The 24796-nt window shown below is 40.6% G+C and overlaps 2 protein-coding genes across 3 annotated transcripts; one reads left to right on the top strand and one right to left on the bottom strand.

Annotated features, from left to right (window-relative positions):
* Positions 1 to 1894: 1894 nt before the first annotated feature.
* LOC146648511 (angiopoietin-related protein 1-like) lies at positions 1895 to 11965 on the bottom strand. 2 transcript variants are annotated; one of them, XM_085390298.1, is made up of 5 exons: positions 11752 to 11965; positions 8210 to 9034; positions 6336 to 6529; positions 3841 to 4111; positions 1895 to 3034 (listed from the first exon to the last, which is right to left on the bottom strand). In XM_085390298.1, exons 2-5 carry the CDS (start codon positions 9012 to 9014, stop codon positions 2847 to 2849), a joined length of 1458 nt encoding a protein of 485 aa, XP_085246424.1. In that variant the 5' UTR covers positions 9015 to 9034; positions 11752 to 11965; the 3' UTR covers positions 1895 to 2846. The 2 variants fall into 2 exon arrangements, with proteins under 2 accessions (XP_085246424.1, XP_085246425.1); XM_085390299.1 differs by having other exon boundaries at positions 8210 to 9006.
* A 2400-nt stretch (positions 11966 to 14365) lies between these two features.
* Positions 14366 to 23091, top strand: LOC146648510 (protein zyg-11 homolog). The gene is made up of 14 exons (XM_085390295.1): positions 14366 to 14537; positions 15043 to 15208; positions 15465 to 16264; positions 16425 to 16565; positions 18076 to 18252; positions 18929 to 18993; positions 19287 to 19386; positions 19639 to 19689; positions 20087 to 20248; positions 20366 to 20413; positions 20550 to 20750; positions 20829 to 20881; positions 21809 to 21906; positions 22102 to 23091. The coding sequence occupies exons 1-14, from the start codon at positions 14535 to 14537 to the stop codon at positions 22281 to 22283; spliced, it is 2247 nt and encodes a 748-aa protein (XP_085246421.1). The 5' UTR covers positions 14366 to 14534; the 3' UTR covers positions 22284 to 23091.
* Positions 23092 to 24796: the final 1705 nt, after the last annotated feature.

Below are 24796 nucleotides of genomic sequence, written 5' to 3'. Positions count from 1 at the left end.
AGATCTCAATCTCAATGAGACTAAATGTTTAAATGAAGGATTTAATAAGCATTTATATATTTTCAGACCTGTGACAGATTAAAGCCCTTGGCCTCTAATTTTCACGTTTATTTGCTTTTTTGCTAGCTCTTAGCTTACTTGAGCACAGAAACGGTTATACAGAAGACAAATTCTCTTAAAATCAGAAGAATCCTCAAACAATAAAACTAAAATCAGCTTTAATAGCTTTGCACTTTTTTTTCTCATCTTTTCAGCGGCGTGGAATCAGTGTTATGGGGGTAGTTTCCAGAACTACTCAACTTCTCATTTTAGAAGTAAAAAAAGGGGGTATATCACATTAATCTGTAAGCTTTGGATCCACTTGCTTTGCTTTTATAACTCTTGATCCTGACTGGAAGTGTTTTCCAGTTTTATGGCAAAGTAAGCTAAACGCCAGGTGGCCGAAGTTTCAGATTTATTAGAGACACATGAGAGTTGTACCGTTAATCTCAATTTTACTGTTTGCAAGATATTCTGATGTAATTAAATTCAGTCTTCTAAACTAACATCGACATGCATGCAGGCAAACTCTCAGGAAACAGAGGTTTTGACGGTTATAATGAGACAGATTTATAGACATAAAGGCATTAAGAGCACTCTTTTGGACTGTCAAAGGGAGAACACAATGGTTGAAAAAGAAAGAAAAAGGATTCATGTGTTCCATGTGATCAAAGTTGTGCGCCTGGCGTTGATGACTTTGCTTGAAACCAGTCATCCACGGACACCACTTGAAGAGTGTGATGGTCTGGCTCATCAACACAAAGCCGACAGGGCCAGAAAGATTTAAGACAACTCTTATTAGTGTCAAATTCAAAGTGTTGCAAACTGGTCCAGGAATTCGCTGGAACTTTTGGATTTTGCATATCCTTCTTCTATTAAGTGTCATAGCACTCGTTTGAATCAGCCGTGGAAAACAACTTTTAACCAGCAAGACAGAACAGGACGAATAATTAATAAGTCAAGTAAACCTATTGAGTTGGTGAACAGATAAACCAGCCTATGGAAAGAGCTCTTTTGAAACCACTTGAACAAGAATGTCCCCTGAAGTGAACCCTAAATGTTCCCATTTAGTGACTGTTGGTTGTGTAATATTGTTCTGCCAAGCATCGTGACTCATCGGCTTTTATTGCTGTTTAATTTTAAGATTGTAATGCCATTTTTTTTTTATTAGCGGCTGCTTTTTTACATGTCCATAAACATGTTTCCATGTCCAGCTGGGTTTGACCCGTGTTCCTGGTTCATATTTCATGCTTTATAAAAGTTTTTAAAGACATGGGTGTGAAGGCCATTGTGGTGGGTGAGCACAACATGTGAGCCTATTTTCAGATCCGAGACTACAGGCTGCTCGGCTTTAATGTGTTGTTGTGGATACAACAACTGGCTATTTCTTCAAATGCATCCCCATCATTTTACATCCCTGCAACCCCCTCCTCTGGGATGGTTTTCCTTAAAAGGATGCTGCTCTCCATCTTTACCAGTGATTACAGGGTGGAGGGACTGGTGTCTTTGTTGAGGAGAGATTTTTTTTTAATTACAAAAACATACAGTTCAAGCACTTTTGTGTGGAAAGAATGTACATTTCTCTGTGTTTGAAAAAAAAAAAAGGTCGTGCGGGTAGGGGGCTGGTTGGGTGGCTGGAAAAAATAACTTGGAAATTTGGACCCATTCCATCCCAGTTCATCTCCTCCTCCCCTTCCTTCCCTCTATTTCTCTCTCCATCTCCGTCTGGCTTTCAGAAATGTGTTTCTCGTTGTCTGTCCCCATGCCTATAACTTTCAACACGCTCGGCTGGCATATTCTTCATGCTCGAAAACCACTCAAAACAAAACGGAAATCCATCTTTTTTATTCCCCCTCCCAACAATGATTGTATTTCACAGAGTCATACTCAAGTTTAATCAACAGCCAAATGAGAAAAACATATAAAACAAATTTCCATACGTGTAAGCACACTTGGAGAATGATTGTCACGTACAGTGCAGGAAATTAGTCCTATTTTCTTCAGGATCATTTACTATTTCCCTCAGGACACCTGGCCCCTTTCACTGTAATGATAACTTAATTATACACATAAATTATCCTTTCTGGTCTTCTGCACTCAAAGTACTTTAACATGCAGTATACAGGTCATTTTAAGTGTAGGGATTAAAAATAAAATCGCCACTCTTTCCATGTAATCAAATGTATAAACTCCAACTCATTAATGTGTTGCTCTTTCACATCTGGAAGTGAATACAGAGCCCAGATAAATCTATAACGTAGTAACAAAATATCTTTTCCAGCTACCAGCAACTATAGGAAGTTAAATGCCGTATACGTGTGTTTCCTCCAGACGTTTATGTTGGCGAGGTAGGACGAGCTGCATTAAGAGCCTGCGATGCTAACCGTGGGAATGAAATCACAGCTGCTGAAGTTCCTTTATGATGTGGCTTCTCTGCCCCATGAAGTTATATACTAATAAGAAAACATTGTGGTTTCTTAATCAGAGAGACAGCTACCATTATTTTAGTGAAAAACGTAGGCATATACTCTTAATTCACCTTCTCGGTCATACACATTAGGTGGTTAAAGGAGCAGTATGGCTTCCTATGAGCAGTCATATAGGAATATGGTAAATCCATCTATGTTTGAGTCAGCTATGATATCAAAAGGAGAACAAGCAGAATCTGTGTCTTTTATAGCAGAGAGTTCAGGTCACTGTCTGACGATTGGTAAACTCCATCTTCAAGCTGGGCTCAATGTAGATGGAGTCAAGTTTGCCGTGGCCTACATAGCTGCCCCTTGACCAGCCTGGCTTATGCATTCTTCTCAATCTATGGGCCTGATCATCATGCGGACAGACTTCATTGAGTAGAAACCTCCGCCATAGTCGGCCCAGAAGATACCATCTTGGTATTTGCTACGGTAGACACCTCCGTTGTACCAGACACCGTTGAGATTGGTTTGGCCACATCCGTTGTACCACCAGCCTCCTTTATGGAAATGGGCACAATTACCTGCGAATGGGAAACAGAAGAATTGGTTATCATATTGGTTATTCTTCTCAGTGAGGTAATTGGCACTGCCCTAGAAAACATTACTATAATTTTAAAAAAAACTATAAGTTTTTTTCCCTTTTTGTTCTGTTTTTGTCCTTTTGTTATCTTGAGATTAGCATTCTGTGTTGTGTATACACATATAACATAACATTGTATTGTATTTTGTTATCTTTTACGTCTGCCAATAATGATGGACAGAAAAAGTATTTCTAGCGATGGAACCCAGTCTTTATTTTTTCTATCAAGTGAGAAAAATTGACTGTGATAGTAAAGCTTTTCTGAAAGCGACAAATGGAGGACACCACGTGCTCATACAGCAGCCATGCCTTAAATCATACATTGCTTTCTAGTCTATTTTACAGTAATTATAACCATATTTATGAAATGAGCATCTTGCTGTGATATATTTTGAAACAAAGTATTGAGACTATAAATTAAATTAGGTGAAAATGTTTACTGAGGTAACTTTGTAAACTTGTAATCAGCTGCACTGCACCCAATTAGAAAGACTGCAAGTGTAAAGTACAGTTTTTTAGACCCATCCCATCTTTTACATATACCACTGATATGAACAAACTTGGCCTCGTGTCACAGTATGTTCCCTTTTGAATCTGTTAGTCGATTCTGATATGTTTTGACCAATCAAGAAGGACCACTTAGACTGCAGATTCCAATAATTTAATGGTCTCAATTATTCAAAGAGAAAATGTATATTTCAACACTTCAGAGAAGACTATGTGTGACAATCTCACAGTATTGTTTACCTGAGAAAGCATCTTTGTCTCGATCCAGAGTAGTGAACTGTTTGCCGTTGTGGCTGCTCAGAGAATCCCCAGCATTGCCCTGGTAGGTGCCCAGCCTCAGGCGGTAGCCTTCGCTCTCTGGCTCCAAGTGGAAGCTGCTGTACTGAGCGTAAACCTTCTTGCCCATCCAGTCCTCCAGCTCCACTAGCAGCTTGTAGTCCCCCTGCCTTCCGAGGCCGTAGATGCCTTCTAGGCCGAGCCAGTACTCTCCGTCTATGTTGCCAAAGCCGCTCTGAGTCAAAGGAAGATTAAAAGGAAAGTTACAAAAAAGATCACAGAAAACAATGTACACTGTATGTTCTGCGGTTACCCGTGGAGTTTAGAAACATGAGGATTATTTAGGAAAATAAAAAGGAGTTGTGGGCGATGATGAGTGACTGTCAGGGGAACAAATAAGAAAGGTCTTTCTCATGACATGATTCTGCAGAAAAGTGAAAATTAAAAAGGAAAAAAAAAATACATTGAGATATACGGATACCATCCTGCATTTGAAATTCCTGAGGAAGACATGCTGTAGAGTTTATGCTGGAAAAGCCATCTGTCTTCAAAATTCTCCTTCATTGCAGGCTGAGGGTCGCAGATGCCAACAGACTTAATAAACTGATCCGTAAGGCCAGCAATGTTGTGGGGATGGAGCTGGACTCCCTCAAGGTGGTGTCGGAGAGGCGGATGCTGTCCAAGATAAAGATAATGTTGGATAACACCTCCCACCCACTCCATGACATGTTGGTCAGTCACAGGAGCTCGTTCAGTGAGAGACTGAGATTACTGAAAAGCACCACTGAACGACACAGGAAATCATTCCTGCCTGTGGCCATCTCCCTGTACAACGCATCCACTTAACACACTGTTTGCTGCTACAGCTACACATGTTTCTTTTCCAACTATTTATTTATAAGTGACTTATGTATGTATGTATGTATATATATGTATATATTGTACTATTCTTAGTTAGCGTATTGTCTGTCTTGTCTTAATGTTGGTTTAAAATGGAGCACTGTAACAAAAAATAATTTCCCCCAGGGATCAATAAAGTATTCTGATTCTGATTCTGATTGCTCCTACCCCACAGCAACGATCTCTTGGATCATTGCTGAAGGAAAAAATGTCCATCCCGGTTTTCCCTCCAAGGCACGAGCGATAAGCAGAGTTCTGTCCTTTCCTTCTAAGATTCCTAATTATTTAAAGTAACACTCAGGTATGCCATTCAGCTGGGTTAGTTACGACGTCGGGAGCAGCTTGGGAGAACAAGGAAACACAGACTGCTTCAGGTTGTCTTCCCAATCGACTCAAAGGTTTATTTAGTACATAACAGCTTATATAGAGGAAAAAAAGGTTCGTGTGTCAGCAAGTTCTCAGTTCAAACCGGTACAGACCAAATAAGGAAACGTCTTCCTGCCTTGTGAGCAAAGAAGTATCCTGTGTGTAGTTTATCAGTTCAGCTACAATTTATAATCATCCCAGCAAAATACACAGAATACAGAGTTCTTTCATTAGTGAATTCTGAAACAAACCACCTGGCCTTTAACGAGCCTTTTTCTAAGAGATAAAGAAGGGAGGATGGGAGTAAGGAAGTGGTCTCGTCTCTGTGGTGTTTTCGACCTTGGGGTACCAGCCTGTGAGTCTTACACATTAATTCTTGGGTCAGAGAGAAAGAGAAAAACAACTAGTAGATGGGCCTTATTGAGTAACTCTTTTCTGTATAATATCACAATAAAACAATATCCTGTAAATGCTACCATGGTATCAAAATATCACAACAATTGCTAATAGTGAAACTGGCCTGGCCACTTGTGTTGAAAAACCACCAGCCATCTATGTCTGGCTACATGCCGCCAGAACACTTCACTTGGTAAAAGAGGTTGAGGTTTGTGATTGCGGATTAGTTCGGGGAGCCAGCAAATGATGAATGATGTAGGCTTTGAGTTTGAGGCCTCCTCTGTGGTGTGTGTATGTGTGTGTGGCTTTGTGGGAGAGTACAGAGGTAAATCAGTGTTGGAAATTGCAATTTAGACTCCAGCCTTGACCTGGTTGAATGGAACTCCGGATTGCAGAGGCTGCCAGCAATGATGTACTCAATCTCAGTCTCACTGTGCTTTGATGTGGTGTAGTACTAACCATCCACCCAGGAAGGTGCTGTAGTAGAAGCAGTTTGGAAAGAATTTGGCTCCAGCTGAGCTGTGGAACATACCTTCCTAGTGGGACAGCTAATGTTTCATAATGGGAAAATAAAAAAGGATCTCCAACAAATGGTGCTGCTGACATATCTTACAGTAAGTGAATACATGAAGATTCAGGCTCAGGGAATTGTTTCAAACACCCCAGTGGTTCCTCTAGATGGAACGTATAACAGCACATTGTTATCTCTGGATAGGCCAAGTATTTATTTGACAGCACTTTTAAAAGAAGAAAAGAGGGGGAAAGAGATGGGGCAGAGGAAGTGCAATTGTCATCACCTTGTAGTTTTCCCAGTTCCTGAAGAAGTTAACTGAACCATCCCTTCTGCTCTGGATGACAGTCCAGCCGCCGTTGTCTATGTCCTGTTCACACCAGGCCTGCACTGGCCTCTCAGCTTCATCTGGTCTGATTAGGTACATGCCACTAGTGCTGTAGCCAGCCTCCTGTGCTGCAAGACAGTCTCTGAATGGGCCTGAGGGAAAAGAGAATAAGAGAAGATACAGTTGATAAAAGTAAGAGAGAACTAAAAAATCTAGCTCTATCAAGAAAGTAGAGAGCTGAACAAACATTCTACATTTTTGTAGGAAAAAATAATCAGATTTACTAAAAATACATTTGTATATGCTTATAAAAATCAAAGACCTGAGACAAAAATCTGAAGGTGAGGTTTGTTAGGCTTTTTGAATTGTTAAGGAAACGGATGCTAGGCTAGTTAGCTTTTACCAGTACTGTTTACTATTAGATTCAGCCAGTAACTTATTTATGCTACATAAGAAACTGAATTGGACTTTAGAGCATTCAGTTCTTTTTTTCAATGCACAAAATTAGTAATAAACAAAACAAAACCCAAAAGAAATCAAATATGCTTCAGCTTAGATTAACAAACTATCCTCAAGTTAGCCTAACCTAGCTAAGATGTAGTTAGCGTGGACTACTTTTTATATAGACCAAAAGTAGCACTACCTTAATCCGTGCTATCAGTAAAAACTGTTCTGTTGAGTTTATGAATACTGAATACAACATGATGCTAATTTTGTAAGTATGGCCCTGTTTGATATTGACAAGATTGCAAAGTGTAAATGCTCAGCTTGAGGCTTTAAAAAGACTTCACAAATCACTGGGTAACATTGCAGGCTTCTTTCTTTTTTTATCCTGTTTTGTAGGTAAGTGGTTTCAAATGTTACATTTTCACAAAGCACACTTCTCTAGAGAACAAAAGGTCAATTTTGACCAAACCTATCATCCGACCGCAATTGGGTTTCATAGGGCAGATTAAATTAGAGCACTGAGACAACGAGTTTACATTACAAGGAACGAAATGTCTGACAGAAAATGAAATATGCGGGAAAAAACAGTAAACACGAAAAAAAAGTCACACAAGCACACAGAGTAATATAAAACACATGTATTGTAGGTCTGCAAAGTTAAATACAGAGCAGTAGAAGAAAATTGGCCTATTAAGTCACTTTAATAAGAAATAACTTTCCCTCATTTGAAGTAATAAAAAAGTAGATATCTTATTAACCTTTCTTTAATAATGTCTGCCCTTTCGCAAGCTAATTTAACATTGTAAATTTTTTCATTGTTGGCAGGTGTAGAAGTGAGTTTACAGAAAGGATGAGGAAGTCGCTCACATTATGATAATAAGGTAAAGGTATAGTCCATTCACTTATATAACAGAATTACCTCTACTTTGTGGTTTGGACGGCGCCTGTAATGCCAGCCTGAGTTTTGTCTGCACTTCACATGCAGTTGCAGTTTTATGAAGGATCTTTTGCACACAGCTGCACTGAAGTTCAACACACTCTATTATTCTTGGGTGAAGGTAATTGAACTATCTGAGGGAGATCTGTTGATGAGCAAAATCTCACTGCTTAGGACTTTCTTTGTTCTACTTTAGGTTGCATGCCTCTATTCAGACATTAGCGCATTTTTATTTCCATCCTGGTTTGTGTTCCTTCTGTTGAGGTGCGAGCTGAATTTACAAAATCTTTAACCTTTAGAAGTTGGGACACTGGCCCACCTGCAGCTGTGTTCAAAATTTTGGATTATTATTTTGCTGCTCTACATTTTACCATGACTTTGTTGGATATTTGGGACTGAAGCAGGGATTAAATGAATGGATTTGTGGATGGATGAGTAACTCTCTAACCTTCTGCGCTGAAGTTTCTCTGTGGAGGTTTCTGGGCTTCCAGGGTACCGCTTGTGGGTGACGGACCGGAACGAGAGCCTCGTTCCCGTGCAAACCTCTGGATTTCGTTGGTGAAACGTGGCACATTGACTGGAATGTTCTCAGGCACCACCTGCACCAGTGGAGGTCCAAGAGGTGGATGCTCATGCCTACGACTATACACCTGCATACAGCGCTCTTCCAGTGCTCCTATAACCACTGACTGGTTATTCACTATTGCTGACAGGGCTGCATATTTGGCCTCCAGTTCCCTGTAGCGGGATGCCAGGCGCAGCGACTCGGTGGTGGCGTTGAGGATGCGTGTCTCCAGCTGAGCCAGCTCCAGCGAGTTGTCCCTCTTCCTGATGATCTCATGAAGCAGCTGCATGTAGAGCTGGGTCACTCGGGAGTTCATGTTTCTGCTCTCTTTCCTCAACAGCTTCATCTCATTCACCAAGTTGCCATCGACGTCCACCACCAGCTTCAAAGTTTCCATCTCCCGACGCTGCTTAGACAGCAGGTCGCGCACCGAGGCCACATCCAGGCGTGTCACTCGATCCTTGTCGGTTGAATAACCACGGGTGGCACAGATGGGGCCTGTGATCTTCTGCTCGGGGACCAGGAAGGTGTAAGAGCACTTTTTGTTTTCTCCATTGGCCTCTGGGGCCCTTCTCATCCGGGAGAGGATGGGGTTCTTGGTAAAGGCTTGACTGTTGCTCCAGAGGGACAGACCAAGCAGAATAAATACGGTCCACATTCCAGGTCCCATGGTGTTTCCTCTATGCATTATCAAAAAAACATACAGATCTATGAAAAGGAAAGAGAAACGCATTGCATACATAAGGAATTAGGTTGGTGTTATTCTAGAGTTTTCCATGACCTGCAGCTCCTTGCGAATTCCCTGCCACAGATCTGGACATCAGTGGGTGCCTGCTTCTAAAAGGACTTTGGTAGCATCAAAATAAACTGACTCCACTAGAGTTGGTTCAGATATTTATCTTTATCACTCATCTCTTTCCATTTGATCATCTTTCTAACAGGCAGACTACAAGAAAACTAAAGTTTTGCAAAGGCTCTCTTTTTTCCTTTGAATCTGTTTAATCCACTGCGGCTGCAAAACTTAGTCAAAAAGCACCAATAACTAAATAGTTTTTACAAAAGTGAAAATTGAGATACACCTGTTTTCACGTACTAAGCTGTTTGTTCATCAGCAGGAATCTGTGTATTTAAAATCTCCTATTCTAAATACATTCCCCTCGTGGGTTCTCTTTCTTACCACATTTGTATGTCTGGGCGGGTGTGAACAAGTGCTGAGATCTGTTTTTAATATTTCAGTAGACCTCATGGCTCAGACCTTCTGCAAATCTCCCCTATAGTCTTTCACCATACCAGCACCAGCTTATGTGGATAAAACAGAGGAATCTGACAAAAGATTTAACTCCAAGTAAAAAAATTAAATTAAATTAAAATATACTTGAGAGAAAACTGCGTTACTGTGGTCATGGAGGATGCTGAATGTGCTATCTTATAGGGAAGCATCCAGTGGCAGTCTGTGTTTCATGAGGTGCAGACATTTTTAGTCCGGTAATGAGCAAAGAAAGCAGCAGGTGGTAGTCATTGGGCTTCTCTGACTCACTTTAACTTCTGCCTGGCTGCTAGAAAGCAGATACATTTGAGTTTTGGTGACAAATAAAATAAATTGGCGTGTTTGATGAAGAGCAGCGTTTAAAAAAAAGGGGGGGGGGGGGGGGGAGGGGAGATTCCTGGGTTATGAGTAATGTTTTCTGGAGTCTATTTTTGGGAAGAAAGCTGGTGTTTTGATCTTATTGGTTTTGACAGCGCAACGAAAAGAAGCAGGGGTGGGCGCATGCTAAGTGAAAGATCCCTCCTTCTCATATTCAGTAACATGGCTTGGCTCTGGAAGTGGAGCAATAACGGCGAGCCAGCGTCAGGCTGACTTTGGCAGTCAAGCCAAATCCAACCAGAAGGCAGTCTGGTGGATGAGTTGAAGCTGAACCTTCAGCTGACACTTCTGACAGGCGCATGATATGAACTGCATCACGCTGATGCTCTGAAACACATCTGCTGAGGATTTTTACAGATGCCCACGAAGGCAGAAATTAATGATCGCGAGGCAGAGACAGCAGGGGCATTGAATCATTTCTGTGGCCTTAACTTGATGTTTAGTTGCATTGAAGAGCCCTGACCACAGTAAACGGGACAGATCCCAGAGCATTACCTAAGCTCAGAATGCTCCGGTAGCAGAATAGTACCCTTTTATCATCCTTGCAGGGAAAAAAACATGCTCGCCTCAAGGGAAAGTTTTTTGTGTTCTCATGAAGCACAAAGACTCATTGATAGAAGTAAAGCTTTGGCTTGTTTTAGCTTTTACATATGGAACTAGCTTCTGTTTATTTGGCATAGATCACAAACCATATGATGGGAAAGGAAAAGGCGCTTTAATGAAAGTGGCCCATGTGTCGGGCTTCAAAAACACCTTGGCACAGGCAGTCAGTTATTATTACTCAGAGAGTGCATTTTTCCTGTCTTTCTGTAGTCACCGGTCATCCCTCCCTTCAATAGCTAAGGCTCAGCAATTGGCCCATCTGTATGTCTCCAACGCCACAATATGAATCTCACAGGCTCTGGTCTGACAGGAGTGACAGTGTTTACATAGAGGCTCCTCAGCCGCAGCTGTGAATCTCATCTGCAGTTATTACCACCAGGTTTCTCTCTGTCATTCACACCCTGCTGGTCTTCATCAACTCGGCCACAGCATTCATTTTTCCCTCCCTCTTTTTTTCACTTATTAAAAGGGTATTTTCACCTCTACGTTCCTTGGTCAGAGCCAGACCTGACCAGATCCAGCCACCTCATCTATATTAATATAGTCCTTTGCAACCAGACAGGTCAAACTTTGCGGTGGCTGGTTTTCCCCAGTGGAGAAGGGATCTAGGAGGACTCTGCCAAATGGCCCACTAACTCTAAGTGGCATCACTGTGTGCTGGTAAGCTCCTCGATTAAAGGATTTTCTTTTATATATCTGCGAACACAGCGTACGAGTCCCTACGGTCCCATCAAACTGGTTATACCAACATACAGAATATATTATTGCAAATCACATATCCCTCCTTTTTATCCCACTCAAACTTTGTTGTGGCTTTTGCTCGGAGCCAGCAGATTTCTTTCAGGATTAGACCACAAGTTATTCCGACGGTGCCACTGATTAAGTCTGTCTGCTAAAGAGACAACATTAAACATGAACATTAAACATGGTGAATGGGGCCAAGTGGTTCACATCAGACATATTTCCTTTAGGAGATTAACAGTCCTTCCACGGATCCTTCTAAAGCCATCAGAAGAAGGTTTATACTCAGTACATTGCATTTAGATCTGTGTTTTGCATTCATCAAAGATCTACAGATTCAATAATGCGCATATAGTTCAAAAATATACATACTGTCACATCAGTTTCTGAAACTTCACATGCCACTCTGAGCTCTTAAAACAGGCAAAAGTCTAACCTGTGTCAGTGAGATCAATCAGTGGTCCAAGAGCTGCAGGTAGAACCCAGCTCGGTGTCTCACGCGTGCCTCCTCTGCTGGTTCTCCATTCCCATCTCCTCACTCCCAGTCTCCCTCTGACTTTGTTCTCATTGAGATTAACGGCCTGCACACTATGCTATGGCACCAGCAGAAACTGTCAACTGGAAGAGGACACTGGAGGGTGGTCCATATACAGAACGAGAGGGCTGATGGTGTGATTTTTTTTTCCTCCTGTAGTCTGAGTGGAGGCTTTGGCCCTGCCTTCCTCCTCTGATGTCAGTTTGGGTAAAAGACTCCTCCTAATATAAAGTTTCACCACAAAGTGATGAATGCACTTGGCTGTGAGTCAGTTACTGGTGAAGGCACATGCAAAAAACAATCTTTCTGCCATCTTTTAAATCCTAACAAGATCTGGTTTGCAGGGTTAGTCAGTCTCCTACACACGCAATATGCCAGTCAGGCTTGAAAGCTGATGGACTTTTTTCTTTTCTCCCTCTCACTCACATATTCATCTGTCAGTTTCATTCACCTAACTACTTCTCACAGTCTGCTTACTCCACGCAAATCTGTTTCCTATCAACTCGAATCTAATGACTGAGTGATTCTGGCGATCCAGCTCTAGCATAATAATACGAGCTCTGTTTTTTTGGATGCGAGTGCTTCTCTCGTGTTTACTCCCTATATGGGATGTGTGTTCCTCCAGAGGCAATCCAAGAGCTATTGGCAGCTGTGCTTATTTGGTATGAGGATAATATGCACAGGGCTTTTCAAACAAAAAAGAACGCCCCTCAGCTAAATGTTTTGGACCGGAGAGGAAGCACAGGCTTTGAAGCATGGGGATTCTCTGTGTGGGGAGGCATACTTCAGCATGTGGGAGGACAGTATTGTTTCTGAGCAATCAAGACAGGATTCATATTGTAGAAATGTGTCTGTGTAGAAGTGTGTGGGTGCTCGTGTGTGACGCACACATAGGTGAGGGCATATGTTTGTTTGTGCGTGATCGACATAGTGAGTCTCACTGCAGTGGGTGAAACTGAAAAATTACAGCAAACAGGAATGAAAAATCTTTATTTTTAAAAATGTTTTTGAAATCTGAAAATCTGATTTCAGTCGCCTTGAGGCGACTTTTGTTGTGATTTGGCGCTATATAAATAAAATTGAATTGAATTGAATTGAATTGAATTGAATTGAATTGAATTGAAAAGGAAAGGAAAAAGCTTTTTTAATAAGCAAAAATGTAAATCTTTAATTTGTAAATAAATTGTTTTAGCCTTGGTAATACCAGATTTCTGAGCAAGTAAAATCATATCAATGAATAAAACTAACAAATTCTAAATTTGTTCATTATTTTGAAATAATTTTGCAGTAAGTCTGAAGACGTCAAAGTGACTTTACTACTTTTCAAAATAAAAAGAATTATTCAAATATATTATGAAAACAGACATTACTCTTTGAGCAAAATGCTCCTCATAATTTTCCCGTTTCTCTGAGTTAACATGATGTTTTACTTCAGACTCCACAGTGGTTACCAAACTTTTTCTAACACGTGCCATTTCAGAAGCTGAAAAAATGTCCTGCAGAATCAATAATTTAAGACCCATATTCCATTATTATTATCAACCTTTAACAATAAAACATGGCAAGCATAATAACATCTGCAAACTCTTTTAAACTCTAAACAAATCACCTGGTCTTCCATGCTCCACCTGAAGTGGCTCACTGCTCAAATTTCTGAAAACCAAGTATATGTAAAGTGTATATTCTGGAGGCACATAATGGAGTTTGATCCTTTGTATCTGTGGATAATTTCTGTGAAAGTTCACTTTGAACTTTGAGACTTAAGCTGTCATTGTGGTAAAAAAGATAAAATCCACCCCTCTCTGTGAGCCCCTCCTTGTGGCCGAACTACTCTACTACCACCCAGTTTCACCTTCGCAAATACCATAATTGTACCAGTTTATTCTGAATGAAGATATGAAGATGCATGAAAGCAGATAAAAACAAAAACACAATAACAAAAATCCCAGACAAACTAAAAGAATATATTTCTTAATCTGCGGAGTAAAAGAACTGACAGACTCCACAAAAATATCCATATTTTTTTATCAGAATTAGTAACTGGTTTATGTGTTTGTGTGTAAGCATATGCTTTCTGGCTATGTAAATGTGGGAGGCCAAAAAGTAATAGATAGCTATTTTATATTATTTACATGTTCATATTCCTATCCAGCAAGAAACATGAGAGGCACTTTGGGTTGCCCCAAGACCGAAAGAAGGTAAGGGGGAAATACTGGTCTAGTGGAAAGTTGGAGAATACCTATGCGATGAAATCAAAGGGAGAGGGAAAAATATATTTATTTTTTGTATTTTTTAAGACCCAGTCCACAGTAATCGTAACACTTAAAGTCACCATCCAAGTCTCACTATTTAGAATCTATGCAATACCTCCAAAGACACTTCTCTAAGCTTGTAATTGATACAGCGTTTAATCCCCTACAATCACAGACACTGCGCCAAGCCCTCGGTGACGTCATGCGGCTTGACCAATCACAAGCTGGACATTGACAGTTGACACTTGTGGTTTGACGTCTGGCGAAAAACTGTAGCGACTTTAATCTAAACAGAGGAGCGGTTGATTAGCTGTCATTCGTTTAAGGGGAAGGAAATGAATAAATAATCAGAGTAACATGGTTTAAAAAGCAGGTGAACGAAGTGTTGCTGTTACTTTTTTCATTTTTCCTACGGACTTCTCACTTTCAAGCATGGTGAGTTTGACCCCATTCCCTTTCATGTAATGTCGCCAAGGTTTTATTTTCGTGCACATCGACTCTGTGACAAGCACTCGGCTGTTGTGTAGAGCCGTAGAAGCAACAGTTGTTATTGTCCACTTTGCCCTCCAGAAAGCGGTGGGGTCGAGGCGATTTAAACAGGCTTTGCTCGTGAGCGGAGACTCATCTGTGGCGGATAAAATTAGACTAAGGTTAGAGATCCGTGTCTCTGTAGATCCGCTGAGGCCTGAGGAAGACCACACAGACAACTGGAGGGTCTATGTAGGCTTAAATGCAATTAGAATAAACTGAAACCTCTTAATATGACATTTACATCACAGAATTATGACATATAATAAAACTTGCGCTGTTGTATTTTGGCCAGATCACATGGAATATTATGTAAAGTTTTCCCTCTAATTTGAGTCGAGTGAGCATATGAGCATATACTTCTTCTGTAGTGTGTGTGTGATTATTGTGATACATGGTGATGTTCTTGCAGGATGCGGAGGGCCCCCCGACGCTTTGTGACCTCTGCTTGGCTCAGGTGTGCCAGAGCTTGAGCTCTCTGTGCAGCATGCGAGCAGACGGCTCCATGAGCCTCATCTGGGCCCCGGTCTTCCCGCAGGAGACTGCTGACCAGCTTCTGAATCACATGGCAGCTAAAGGTAGGTCAGAAAATAAAACAGCTCTGCAAACATCAATTTTCTACCGCTACTGAGTGGTCGCAGTTGTTTGGCAAACTGAAGGAAAGAAAAATTATTCCAAAGAATTGAAGGTGAAATGATTTATTAGTTCGCAGTAAACAGAGGTTTCAGTTTGTCATATTGCAAGAGTAGGAAAGGTATATTCCACAAACATAAATATGACTTAACCGATGCTTCTTTTTCCTACAATATCCCTATGTTTGTTTCTTCCCATAAGAGATACTGAATGACACAACTGTTGGGATTTTCCGAAGCTGCAAAGAACTCCGTCTGCGCCGAGCCTCCATTCAGAGCTGCCCACTGTCTGCAGAAGCTTTCCGCCTGGCTCTTTGCCCTCACCGGCTCCTGGAACTAGATGCCTCCTGGGTCTCTGGTGGTCTTACTGGGGCTGACATTGTCTCAGGCTTGGCCTCCAACCCAGAATGCAGATCCAGCCTGCAGAGGTTGTCCCTCAGTGGTTTACGTCTGGACTGGGAGTCTTTAGAGGCAAATGGTGGGATCCATGTTGGCTTCAGCTCCTTGCGGGGCCTTAGAATGTTAAACCTTGCCAACACAGACCTAAATGATGCTGCCCTTGAGGATATCTGCAATCTCCCTCACCTGGAGACGCTGGATATTTCTTGCAGTGCTATCTCTAAGCTCACTGCACTTCTTGAGTGCAAAAACACCCTGAGATCCCTTATTGCCCACAGGCAGCGGCACCTGGATATGTCCCCTGCCCAGCTGCTCTTTGTCTTTAGCCAGCTTCATGCTCTCAAGCATCTGGACTTTTCAGAGGACCACTTCTCTGTAGATGACAGCGATGGAAGAGATGGAGATGAGACAGTGCGGCAGCTTCTGGAGGGGAGTCCCCAGGTCCTCCCATCACTAGTTTCTTTAGATATCTCTGGTCGGAAGAGAATCAGTGAAGCTGCAATCAGAAGCTTTGTGGAATCCAGAAGTGGACTGGTCTTTTTGGGCCTGCTAGCCACTGGGGTTAGCTCCTGTGACTTCTTTTCTACACAGAAAAGCCTAAAAGTAAGAATCTTTTACTACCCAGGGAAAGCAATGGTAGAAATACAAGCCTGATTACTGCACAAGCTTCTCATTTATTTTTGACTTGAGGCTCTGTTTGTACTCTTTCTGAATTTTCCCACTGCATTTCCTCTCTCTGTAATGCTGCTGAATGTGTGTCCAGGTAACAGGAGAGGCTGATGAGAACCAGGTGTGTGAGGCACTCAGAAGGTACAGAGACCGCGAGTGTTTCATACGAGAGGCCCTTGTCCATCTCTACAGTCTAACCACTGACACTGACAAACCACAGCCAGATGTGCTGAAGGTGTTGTGGTCTGCATTGCTTCCCGACATGTCTTTAGTAAACCTGTGGAATGATTTGTTTGATTGGGTGGTAACAGAAAATCAGTTGGCTATTTTGTTCAGTTTAGGAGAAGCAAAAACTTACCATAAGTAAGATTTTACTGTAGTATCTCCCTTTGTTCTCCATTGTATGAGATCTTTTCCCTTGTTCATTAATTTCTTTTTAAAAAACAGTACTGTCACTGAAACTAGCATTTCCTTTTTTTAACTAAGACCTTGCCAAGAGAAACAGCATATGCAGAGACCAATGCAAACATTCACACCATATCTCAAAGTACTAAAACATGATTTATTGAAATAAAGAAAAAAGTAATATAAAGAATCTTTTTTTTCTCAAAAATCTTTGGTTCTTTGGTGTTTTAAACCACTTTCCTAATTTACAGCTTTAATGTCCTGTGAATTGTGGATATTGAAGAGAAGAGGTGGTGAGGCAGTTTAAATTACAGCTTTGATGTTAAATAGTACAGTCCAACTGTATAGATGAATTGGTTGAATAGAGCTGAGAATTGAACAAAAGAACATGCGGATTGGATATTGCTTTCATTACTTTTTCGAAAACACATGCTTGTGTAATAATGATCTACAAAATGATTCCCAAATGAGATACAGTACCACAGAGAGTACTTCTGCAAGATCCTTAAGTATAGCAAGATTAGCACAACTGCTAACACTGACCTAAAAAAAACAAAAAACAAAAATTGAATCAAAGAATTGGGTACAAAATTATATCATTAATATAAAAATTAGCTAAATGTATGTAAGCTATTTTAATTTTTTTGCTAAACCAAAGCGATAAAGAGTTGGAATGTAGGAGCTAGCTAAAAGTTTTAGTAAATATCTGTATAATAGTTTGGTGAAGTGTTACAGTTAAACTATAGGCTAATGTGGTTGAGTAAAATCAATTGGCTACATGAAATTCTTAATGCAAAGTTATGAAGTATTTAAATATGGCTAGCAGTTATATTCGTAGCATAGTGTGTAGCTAGCTATGATTAGCCGCTTGTGTTAGCTAGTCTTATTAGCTATTTATTTATAATTTTAGAGCTAGCTAAAGTTATGAATAAAAATTAATAAATAGTTTTGAAAAAAGTAACAGGTAAACTGTAGTTAAGATTATGAATTGAAAGTTTAAATTGCAATGTGAAAGTATGGATTAAAGTAACGTAAAGTTATTGGTCACTAAGTGTCAAGTGAAATGAATAGTTGTTACAATGAGTCGAACTCAGAGTAGTAGTGAATGGTTGACATTGTGAACTTATAGTGATGATGGTTAAAACAATTAGCTGATTACAGCTGAGAAATAAGCTGAAAGGGTTTATCGTTCAGTTTAAAATAAGTGCAAATGAACATAGATTGGTGCTTTTTTTTTTATTTATTTATTTTTTATAAAAGACAGTGACAGTGCTCTGAGTATATTTCAGATAAAAAATGTTGGGCACCACTAATATAATGGATATTTTGTTGTCCTATAGCTGGTGGTGAGTGGTATGCAGAGGCACCCCACCTCCTTGCACATCCACCTGGTCGCCACAGCGTGTGTGTTCAACCTGACCACTCAGGACTTGGCACAGGCCATGCCCATCAGCTTGCTCAGCTCTACTGTCACCCAACTGTTAAACACCATGAAGAATTTCCCCAACCACCAGCAGGTCAGGAGTATGCTCAGTGCCTCAAAGGCTTTCACTCAGGATGTGGCATGTACTCTACTCGCCTTTGGGTTCACTACTAATATTAGGTGTTTTAGGAGTTTAAAAACTTGGCGTCTCTACTGGGATGGAAACTTGTTTTCCACAAAAGGTTTTTGTATTAATCTTCTGGTGAGAGTGTGTGTATGTGTGTGCACGCCAAAATTTCAGACTTATGATATCAACTTTTCCTCATTTTGCCTTCCCTACCTGCTGCCAGGTCATAGCCTCCTTTCCACTGGCAATGTGTGCTTCCCAGCAAGCATGGGTCAAAGTTGAAAGATGCTGAACCCGCAAATGCTCCTGAGCTGTGCATTTGCTTTGCGCAGCAGCAAAGTGCTGTTGCGTGGTGCAAGCTATTGAAGATAATGGATGCACTGAAAAACCATTATTTCAGGTAATGGATGGATTTCAGTGCATGCCCCATCCTTTGTGAAAGCCACCATCAGATTTTAGAATCATAATATCATGTATTTGTATACCAGCAAAAGGTGGCACTCAATGGTTTTGTTCTAGCTGAGTTGCTATTCACCAGAATCCAACTTAATTCCTGACAGAATTAAGACCTAATCCTGACTGTAGTTGTAGTTGCTCTATAATACCCCATACTTCAATTCATGAAGTGTTACCGTCTCTCCAGGTGCAAAAGAACTGTCTGCTGGCCCTCTGCAGTGACTACATCCTCCAGGAGGTTCCTTTTGACAAGTTAGTTTACTTTCCGTCAGTCGTAATATGATCTTTGAGTCCATTGGTCTGGCAGTAGCCAAAATAATCAGTGCACGCATAGAGTGGCAGTGTAGTGTTTTTCCATCAGATTGGAATCCAGCTGAGTTGTGTGGGTTTTTTTTTTTTTTTTTCCTGAAATGCAACTGCCAAAAGAAATAGTTCTTCCAGATGTTAAACCAAAGCAGTGAACTTTTCACAAGGTTTTGCTGTGCATCACTGGTGTATTTTTGTAATACTGTGTTCCTTATATCCACGCTGCTATCGTGCTTCAGGTATTTAGCGGCAATGCTGGTGATTAACTGGCTGAGCAGCCACGAGGATCCGACCCTGCAGAGGATGGCTGTGGCTGTCATCTCCATTCTGGTGGCCAAGGTCAAGACTTTTCTCGCTCGCTGTGCATTAGTCTGCTGCTGGAAAATAGTGGTGGTACCTTTTAATCCTACCTGTTGAGAGCTAACCCTTTGACACTTATTTCAGCGAGCGGCTTTATGCTTTCATTTAGTCCAGTTAAATGTGGACAATTTTCTTGTGGGATAAAAGTACCCTCTTGTTTTAGACTGACATTTAGAAGAATGGATAAAACACCCTTAAAAGAAGCACTCATCCATTTGTTTTTATGTGCAGTTGTCCACAGAGGAGATGGCACAATTCAGCAAGGATATCTTTATAATGAAGGTACATTAAGGCTCTCAGGGTACCGACTTAGCATGGGTTTATTTCTAATTCTCTCCCTGTGTTTCTCTTTCCCTCGCCGTCTTTCTCACCTGTCCATTTACAGTTACTTAATGCATACACGTCTCTACTCGATGCCCTTGTCATTCCATCGCTTAATGCACGCCTACGCCTCAATTTGCTCTTTCTCTGCTTCTCAGTCACTTCGTCTTGCTCTCCACACTTAGTTATCCTCTTTTGCTCTATGTCTAAAGCTACACATTAGTATGTTCCCGCTATGTGTACAATATTTCTCCTATATATTTATTTATTCTACAAAAAAAGTAATCTCCCATTTTCTCTCCCCCTCTGTGCTTTTCCACGGTGCCATATTTCCTCTTCTTGTTGTCTCTGTTAACAGCAGCTGCTGGCTATTGTGCAGCAGAAAGCCATGGTTGGAGTTGTCGACTCCACTCTGAAGTTTGCCCTGAGTGCTCTGTGGAACCTGACGGATGAAATGCCAGTAGCAGCGCGCAATTTCATTGAGTGCCGGGGCTTGGAGCTGTACGAGGAGGTTCTGGAGGTAAAGGAGACCAGAAAATAAAGCAATAGACACACTGATTAAAAATGAACGTCACAAAGAGAGACGTTAACATAAGAGTGTATGTTTCCTCTCATGCTGTTCCCTTTTGCTTTGCAGTCCTACTACACTGAACCTTCTATTCAGCAGAAAGTTCTTGGCCTTCTGGTGGGTAGTGTATATACTTTTAAATGAAGTCATCTGTAGGCAGCCGTAATCATACACAAAACAGTTCCTGTGTTATGCTTGCCTTTTATATTATGTTTTTGCAGTCACTGCTATAATTGGTCTCCCTGAATTGCAGAACAACATTGCTGAGGTGGAGGAGTTGCAGGCTGATCTGATGGAGGAGGACATTTTGGAGCACATTCTCAGCCTCTTGCAGGACTCTCAGGTGGATGTGGGGGTTCGCTACTTTGCAGGGGGGATACTGGCGCACCTTGCTTCCAGACCAGATGCCTGGACCCTGGAAAATGAGTTGCGCAGCACCGTACTGAAGCAGCTGGTGTGTGTGTGTGTTTTGAATGCTGCTCTTCATGTAAGATCTACCACATTTTGTGAATATGCCTTTCTGTCTCGGCAGCACGATTCCATCATGACGTGGACCCATCTTGAGAGGGAGATGGTGTCTTACAGGTGAGAGAATAGCAAAGACAGAACAGAAATATGTAAAGAGAGAATAAAACTAGTCTCAGTTTGACATCAGACATGAGCTACATGCTGAATAACACTTTATTTAAACAGTTTCCCCATTAATTAGGTTACACATGTTACATTCTCTTTAGATCACACAAAATTTGCACAGTTTTCACCAGTTTAATCAGTGGAATACAAGCCTGATCTTAAACACCATGGACAGTTCCTTTTAACAGTTTTTACCTCTCAGCCTGAAACACTTGGGGCATTAACTGGGTTAACCAGGTGGGCAGCAGTGATGATAACTCGAGAAAAGGTTCTCTGATAGCTTTGAATATCAGCAGCCTTGACCTCATGATTAAGGTAAGACTTCAAGGTCAGAGGTCAAGTTTAGTGAACACAGTAGCTTGAGAAGGAGGTCATGTAGGATCTTTTAAACCATGCCTATAGGTATATTTACTCAGGAAGGATATCATATAGGCTTCTCATATGACAGCACAGCTGCATCTACTGACAATCTCTGATACTTTTGGATTTTGCAACTTTAATATAATTCATGCATTGTTTTCTCAATGGTGCAGCTATACCAACGCCACTGTTTCAGCGTTTTAGATAAAATGACTTTTCCCCATTTGGCATTCATTAAATTTTCTTAGTGATAATAACCCTTCTGCTGTAGCTGTATGAATTTTCCAGCCAGGGCACAATTTGATAGCTGAAGTCTTAAAAGATGACCTGGTAATTATGTGTTATAAAACTTGTCTTTCCACTAGAATTCTACCACAATTGCTACAGAAAGCTCAGACATCACAAGAAAACGTCCTAAATGTGATTGAGAATCATTTTCTGCATCACCTTAGCTCACATACTCAGCTGGATTGCATCTGGGACAAACAAAAACTGGGTTATTTGATGTCCATGTTTCAGGTCGTTCCATCCTTTTTGCCCTCTGCTTCAAACTTGTCAGCCCGCAGGCGTGCAGCTGTGGGCAGTCTGGGCCATACATCTGGTCTGCACTCAAAACAGTAAGACACACACACAAACACAGCTGTGGGGATCCAAGGGCGGTTACACTATCGGCGTGATGGGTTGATCTGAAACAATTGTTTTATTCATGCAAAAATATGATCATATTTTATAGGCCGTTTGGTTTATTAATAGTCTTGAGCTCTATCCCTCTTTCATCTTTTTATCGCTTCTCCTCTCCTCAATCCATCCAGCTTCACACTACAGCAGCATGCTGGAGAAGGAAGGCCTGACTGAACTTCTGAAAGCTTTGGCTGCACATCCCAGCACACACAGTGACATTAAAGGACTATCAGACAGCGTCTTGAGCATGGTTGAGCAACATCAGATTCATGCGGGAGCGTTCAACAATCAGATGGCACCTCAACGCTCTTGACAGAAGTGTTAAAAAAAGAATTTTACTTGATTTGCTATCTTTGAGCTATATCTGAAATACGCTAGATATATAGTTGCAGAGAAAGCAGAGGCAGTATCAAGGTGCAGACACTTAATACTAATCATCTGGAAACATATTTAATAGAATAAACCACGTAATGCATAATATTTATTTCATATGGACAGTGTATTTGCTTGATGTAAAAAGTTATTTGTGTTATCTATTTTTTAAACTGTTTACTTACTTTGAAACCAGAGTTGCTGTTTACAGAGCGAATGTTCTACTTTGACATGTGCACTGTTTTTAGTCTACATTGATAATGGGCTGAACAGCATAGAAGCTTAATAAAATGAACTGCAGCTAAAAATGGATTGACTTAAGGTTTTAATTTCAAAACCTGTCACTAGGGGGTGCTTTAGTACTGTATTTTTTGGACTGTTTTGCCCTTAATGTGTATTTGTGTAAATTATTTAGGCACTAAATGTACAGATTCCAGGTCATCGTGTGATAAGTGGCTAGGTACCAGCAGGCTTAACCTGCTGTTTATCTGTTTTTCTCTCCTCTTCTTATTTTTCTGTTCTCTCGCACACTGTCGCTCTCTGGCTCTCTGAATTCATTATGTTTTATGTAATACAGCCGGAAGACAGAGCTGCTTGTAGGCATCGAGAGTGTCTATTATAAATTGTTCTATTAATAATTCCTTTTGAGAAGTGAATTTAAAAAGCTCACGTGAATATTTGACTATTACCAGGCTGCTCAACTTTTTAAGTGTCAATTTGCTTCGATTCACCTGTTTAAAAAAGAAAATCCCAGCAGGCATTTAAAAGTATTTATTAAAAAATAAAATAATGTTGCATGTTGTGATTCAGCCAGGTTTCTCATTTCCTTGGAAGTGGTGGGTTATTCTGTACGCTTGAAAACGGGAACCAGATCTGATCCAGAGGCAGCATTTAACACAGACTCGCCTTCTAAACTTTAAACTCACAGTGGCAGCCCTGTGTTAAAAGTTTAAGTGCTAACAGCCAGAGAGGTGTGAAGTTCAAGTCATGAGAAGGGTGGAAAAACAGCGCTTCCTTCGAGGGTTTTTATTACAGTTGTGCTGTTACTCGATAGCGTAGAACTCCACTTCCACACAGGAAAAGACGGCGTGTGATGAGTTAAAGTGACTGGAGAGAACCGAGCCAAAGGACAACAGCGCTGTGCACTGTTACAGGTCTAAAGTTTCTTTCTGTTGCTCGAGGAACCTATCAATATTTAAGTGACACGAGGAAGAAGCAGACAGAAGGATATCAAACGGACAAAAGCAAGGGGGAAAACATGGAAATGGTTTGTAAAAAAGAAGAAGAAAAAAAGCTGAGAAAGGGCCAACGAAAGTCTAATTTGGTTAATTAACAAGAAGTCAGTAAGAGGATTATTTATAAAGAGAGCTTCCTAAAGTGACTGATTATCTTTACTATTTGTAAGAAGTAAAGACGGAAAGGGGTTCATGATTCTTTTAAAAAGAAATTAACAGAAGTCAAATCCACAATTGAATGACTGTATTCACTGGGCTGACTGAATTAAAAATGGACGTGATTCTGTCAGGCAAAATTAGTGTATGTGATATATCACTGATGGTAGACTATAGTGTTTGCTAGATGTCAAGTGTTGAAATACAGAAATTCTGGAGTTTCAAAATTGACCCAGGTGTCTCCGAAGATTCGAGCCCAAGATTCTTCATTCAGGTGTCAAAGTTATGGAGCTAATACTGATTCAACTTGAAGACTATTAACTGTTTACTGTGAAAGTACAGGGACACAGTACCTTTTGGGCATGCCAACCTTGACCCTCACTTGATCCCTGAAACTCCTTCCCTGTGTCTCTCAGTTGCTTTCACCTCCAGCCTCATAATGTGCCTGGACTCCTATCCTTGAGTGTAAGGCAAGGCAAGGCAAGGCAAGTTTATTTGTATAGCACAATTCAACAACAAGGTGATTCAAAGTGCTTTACAGAGACATTAGAAACAAAAACAAATAAAAAGCATGATTTAAAATTGATTAAAACAAGCAAACAAACAAACTAATTAACAAACAAACAAAACAGTATATAAAATCAAAACAGATAAAATCAGAACAATAGATAAAATCAGTAGTTAAATGTAAGTTTTGAAATTTAAGCTTAAAAGTGTGGATTTGGTGCTTTATTCAAATGCAGCTGAGAATAGGTGAGTCTTCAACCTGGATTTAAATAAACTGAGTGTTTCAGCTGATCTGAGGCTTTCTGGGAGTTTGTTCCAGATATAAGGAGCATAAAAGCTGAATGCAGCTGTATTGTGCAAAGATGTCCAAGAGGTGTTTTTTGATGTGAAAATGCACACACATACAGTGCAAGCAATCCTGAAGGTCACTACATTATTTCATTTGCTCCAAAAATTGAAGTATTAAAGCAAAAATTTGCAAGACTATCAGTGCTAGAAGCAGTTAATGTACAGCATATGAATTAGATATGAAGCTTTTTTGTATTAAGCTAAGCTT

The sequence above is a fragment of the Rhamphochromis longiceps genome, linkage group LG18 (assembly GCF_057381845.1).
Source record: "Rhamphochromis longiceps isolate RC_006_pf linkage group LG18, R_longiceps_female_GT1.1, whole genome shotgun sequence".
In the NCBI taxonomy this organism is placed as follows: Eukaryota; Metazoa; Chordata; class Actinopteri; order Cichliformes; family Cichlidae; genus Rhamphochromis; species Rhamphochromis longiceps.
This window is presented reverse-complemented; position numbering and strand designations above follow the sequence as displayed.

Coding starts and splice junctions, on each gene's coding strand:
- LOC146648511 (XM_085390298.1), bottom strand. CDS start 9,014: ATGCATAGAGGAAACACCATGGGACCTGGAATGTGGACCGTATTTATT. Junction 4,112..6,335: donor GGAACTGGGAAAACTACAAG/GTGATGACAATT, acceptor CCTTTGACTCAG/AGCGGCTTTGGCAACATAGA. Junction 3,035..3,840: donor AGACAAAGATGCTTTCTCAG/GTAAACAATACT, acceptor TCCCATTCGCAG/GTAATTGTGCCCATTTCCAT.
- LOC146648510 (XM_085390295.1), top strand. Junction 16,566..18,075: donor CACAGCCAGATGTGCTGAAG/GTGTTGTGGTCT, acceptor GTTGTCCTATAG/CTGGTGGTGAGTGGTATGCA. Junction 18,994..19,286: donor CAGGAGGTTCCTTTTGACAA/GTTAGTTTACTT, acceptor ATCGTGCTTCAG/GTATTTAGCGGCAATGCTGG.